General features: G+C 52.4%; 1 protein-coding gene across 1 annotated transcript; it reads left to right on the plus strand.

Annotated features, from left to right (window-relative positions):
• The first annotated feature begins 640 nt into the window (after positions 1-640).
• On the plus strand, positions 641-4,377 carry MAGEE1 (MAGE family member E1). Its single transcript, XM_012498731.2, has one exon. It carries the CDS (start codon positions 907-909, stop codon positions 3,820-3,822), a length of 2,916 nt encoding a protein of 971 aa, XP_012354185.2. The 5' UTR covers positions 641-906; the 3' UTR covers positions 3,823-4,377.
• Positions 4,378-4,702: the final 325 nt, after the last annotated feature.

A 4,702-nucleotide genomic window follows, 5' to 3' on the forward strand; every position in this document is an offset into this window, starting at 1 on the left:
AGAGCAGATAACACATCCCTTAACACTCGGTGTCTCAACTGACTTTCACAAAAGCTCTATTAAATGAGCAGGTGATTGTGGAGTGAAAGAATTAAACAAATTTTCAAGAGTTTTAGTGGCTTTCCCACTAAAGCCTGGGTGACTGGGAAAGTTTGGGCTAGGAATGTTGGGCTTTTCAAGCGTGTTCGAAGCTCCCTGATTGGTACTAAATTTCAGACATTCAGACCCTCTAGGAAAGAGTTCTTTCTAGCTCACATTAGGGGAGGAGTTAGACACATAAATGGAGAAAGTGATAGAAGAGACATGGTCAGGGATGGGGGGTTCTACCCTGCCAGAGGCAATGCACATTTCCTTTGAAACAGCTTCGGGAAAACTGCAAATCTCAATGATATTTACCAATTTTGAGAATCTATTGAGTGCCTGGCACTCTGTGTAGAAGCCCTCCAATCGTACCCTAAATCTGAGAAGTATTTATTATTATTTCCATTTTTACTCCCTATGCGTCTACTCTAAACTTCTTGCTTCACCCTACCAAAGTTTCCCTTCTGCTAGTGCTCTCCTTTAGTGCAGAACCACCGCATCCACTTTCTCAGGCCCAGGGGAGGGGCGGGGCGGGGCGATTTCGCCTTGCCGCAGAGCCAGTCTGCGCCTGCGCGGACTGCGGCAGAGGGCGGGGTGTTAGAAGCAGAGTACACTGAGACTAGCATTCACTGCTGGCCAGTGCCTGCCTTTTTCACCACCTCTAATTTCAGCTTCAGCAGTTGCTTGGAACTTTGGTTCTGGCAGCAGCAGCAACATCATTACCGCTAGCGGCAGTTTTGTGCCGAGGCACCTACACACCTGCCGTCCTCTCTGCCAGATCGCGGGCCTGTCGGTGTCTGCTCCTACACGCCGGTCGGCAGGACCATGTCTCTGGTAAGCCAGAATTCGCGCCGCCGCCGCCGCCGCGTTGCAAAGGCTACTGCGCACAACAGCAGCTGGGGCGAAATGCAGGCCCCTAATGCCCCCGGTCTCCCCGCTGATGTGCCAGGCTCAGACGTCCCCCAGGGTCCCAGCGATTCCCAGATCCTCCAGGGCCTCTGTGCCTCTGAGGGCCCAAGCACCTCCGTTCTGCCCACCTCCGCTGAGGGCCCAAGCACCTTTGTGCCGCCCACCATCTCTGAGGCCTCAAGCGCCTCCGGGCAGCCCACCATCTCTGAGGGACCTGGCACCTCCGTGCTGCCCACCCCCAGTGAGGGCCTAAGCACCTCCGGGCCTGCCACCATCTCTAAGGGGCTGTGCACCTCTGTGACGCTTGCCGCCTCTGAGGGCCGGAACACCTCCAGGCCGCCCACTTCCTCTGAGGAACCGAGCACCTCAGTGCCGCCCACCGCCTCTGAGGTACCGAGCACCTCCCTGCCGCCCACCCCTGGTGAGGGAACGAGCACCTCCGTGCCGCCCACAGCCTGTGAGGGACCAAGCACCTCCGTGGTGACCACCCCTGATGAGGCACCGCGCACCTCCGTGCCGCCCACCCCTGGTGAGGGACCCGGCACCTCCGTGCCGCTCACCGCCGCTGAGGGCCTGAGCACCTCCGTGCCGGCCACTCCTGATGAGGGACCGAGCACCTCCGTACCGCCCACCGCCACTGAGGGCCTGAGCACCCCCGTGCCGCCCACCCGTGATGAGGGACCGAGCACCTCCGTGCCGGCCACTCCTGGTGAGGGACCGAGCACCTCCGTGCTGCCCGCCGCCTCTGACGGACAAAGCATCTCCTTGGTGCCCACCCCCGGTAAGGGATCAAGCACCTCCGTGCCACCCACCGCCACCGAGGGCCTGAGCACCTCCGTGCAGCCCACTGCTGGTGAGGGACCGAGCACCTCCGTGCCGCCCACCCCTGGTGGGGGACTGAGCACCTCCGTGCCGCCTACCCCTGGTGAGGGACTGAGCACCTCTGTGCCTCCCACCGCCACTGAGGACTTGAGCACCTCCGTGCCGCCCACTCCCGGTGAGGGACCAAGCACTTCCGTACTGCCAACCCCCGGTGAGGGACTGAGCACCTCTGTGCCGCCCACCGCCTCTGATGGATCGGACACCTCCGTGCCGCCCACTCCTGGTGAGGGCCCAAGCACCTTAGTGCAGCCCACCGCCCCTGACGGACCGGGACCGGGAAGCTCCGTGCTGCCCAACCCTGGTGAGGGCCCCAGCACATTGTTTAGCTCTAGTGCTTCTGTGGACCGGAACCCCTCCAAGTGTTCCCTTGTTTTGCCAAGCCCTAGGGTAACCAAGGCCTCCGTGGACTCAGACTCTGAGGGTCCTAAGGGTGCAGAAGGCCCTATAGAATTCGAGGTCCTGAGAGACTGTGAGAGCCCCAACTCCGTTAGTATTATGGGCCTCAATACTTCCCGGGTTGCAATTACCCTGAAGCCCCAGGACCCTATGGAACAGAATGTAGCTGAGCTGTTGCAGTTCCTGCTGGTGAAGGATCAGAGCAAGTACCCTATCCGGGAGTCTGAAATGCGGGAATATATTGTTAAAGAATATCGCAACCAGTTTCCTGAGATACTCAGGCGAGCAGCAGCCCACCTGGAGTGCATTTTTAGGTTTGAATTGAGAGAACTTGACCCTGAGGCACACACCTACATTCTGTTAAACAAACTGGGACCTGTGCCCTTTGAAGGGTTAGAAGAGAGCCCAAATGGGCCAAAGATGGGCCTCCTGATGATGATTCTAGGCCAAATATTCCTGAATGGCAACCAAGCCAAGGAGGCCGAGATTTGGGAAATGCTCTGGAGGATGGGGGTGCAGCGGGAAAGGAGGCTTTCCATTTTTGGGAACCCGAAGAGACTTCTGTCTGTGGAGTTTGTGTGGCAGCGTTACTTAGACTACAGGCCAGTAACTGACTGTAAACCAGTGGAGTATGAGTTTTTCTGGGGCCCAAGATCTCACCTAGAAACCACCAAGATGAAAATTCTGAAGTTCATGGCTAAAATATATAACAAAGATCCTATGGATTGGCCAGAGAAATACAACGAAGCTCTGGAAGAAGATGCTGCCAGAGCCTTTGCTGAGGGTTGGCAGGCTCTCCCTCACTTTAGGAGGCCCTTTTTTGAGGAAGCTGCTGCAGAGGTAGCATCCCCTGATTCAGAGGTTTCCAGCTATTCCTCAAAATATGCCCCACATTCATGGCCTGAGTCAAGATTGGAGAGCAAGGCAAGGAAGTTGGTGCAGTTATTTCTGCTTATGGATTCAACTAAGCTGCCTATACCAAAGAAAGGAATTCTGTACTACATTGGCCGAGAGTGCAGCAAAGTGTTCCCTGACCTCCTGAATCGTGCTGCCCGCACCCTGAACCATGTCTATGGGACAGAACTAGTGGTACTTGATCCCAGGAATCACTCCTATACCCTGTACAACCGAAGGGAGATGGAAGAAACTGAGGAGATCGTAGACAGTCCAAACAGGCCTGGCAACAACTTTTTGATGCAGGTCCTAAGCTTCATCTTTATAATGGGCAACCATGCCAGGGAGTCTGCAGTCTGGGCCTTTCTGCGGGGCTTAGGGGTTCAAGCTGGGAGAAAGCATGTGATTACCTGCAGATACTTGAGTCAGCGCTATATAGACAGTTTACGGGTTCCTGACAGTGATCCAGTGCAATATGAGTTTGTATGGGGTCCTAGAGCCCGTTTGGAAACCTCTAAGATGAAAGCCTTGCGATATGTGGCCAGAATCCACAGAAAGGAACCACAGGACTGGCCACAGCAGTACAGGGAGGCAATGGAAGATGAGGCCAATAGAGCTGATGTTGGGCACAGGCAAATCTTTGTTCACAACTTCAGGTAGAGGAATGCATGGCAGTCAGAGGGGCCTTGCAAGGAGGGGCCTTTGAGCCTCAATTCTCATGTATTGGGGGGTGGGGGCGGGCACATACTGTATTTGGTATTTGTGTTCCAGTTATATTTATGTCTTTTCATATTTAGTTCTTGTGTGGTGTCTGGAAATGTTTCAACTGTTTTAATATATTGTCTGATTGGGTAAATGTGATTGACCACTTGCTGTCTCTGTTGTATTTTGGTATGAGTTTTGATAGCTCTATAAAATGTTTTGGAAATCTTTCCATCTTGTTGCATTATCTAGAAGAGAATATATAGCATATAGCTATAGATGTAGGCTTTTCCTTGAAAGCTTGAAAAACATTCGCCAGTAAAATAATCTAGCTTAAAGTGATAAACTAACAAACAAATATAACAACAACTGAAAAAGCACTCTAAATTGTGGCTGGCTTCCCTTTCTGTCTGCTATTGTGTGAAGAATACTGATGTTTACCTGTATTTGCTTTGCTGTACTAAAATGTAATGAAAAATAAAAGATTAATAAATGAAACATAATGCTAATACACTGACTTATTCAGCTGCTTTCATACAATGAGCACAGTGGTGTGTCCTAGTTATAGAAGTATAAAAGTTTACAAGATATAGTACCTGCCCAAGAATTCAGAGACTGGATAGGTTACAGGGGGAGGTTATTTAAACCACAAATTTATTATGGCGTACTATGTGCTACAATAGAATAATAGAGAGTGCTATGGTAGTTAAAAAGAGGCACACCTGACCAATTCCTGGGGTGTTCAGGGTGGTCCTTAAGGAAGATGTTGGGTATGTGGGGTGGGGACAAGATGGGGTCCTTTTTTTTTTTTTTTGAGACAGAGTCTCGCTCTGTTGCC

The sequence above is a fragment of the Nomascus leucogenys genome, chromosome X (assembly GCF_006542625.1).
Source record: "Nomascus leucogenys isolate Asia chromosome X, Asia_NLE_v1, whole genome shotgun sequence".
NCBI lineage: Eukaryota > Metazoa > Chordata > Mammalia > Primates > Hylobatidae > Nomascus > Nomascus leucogenys.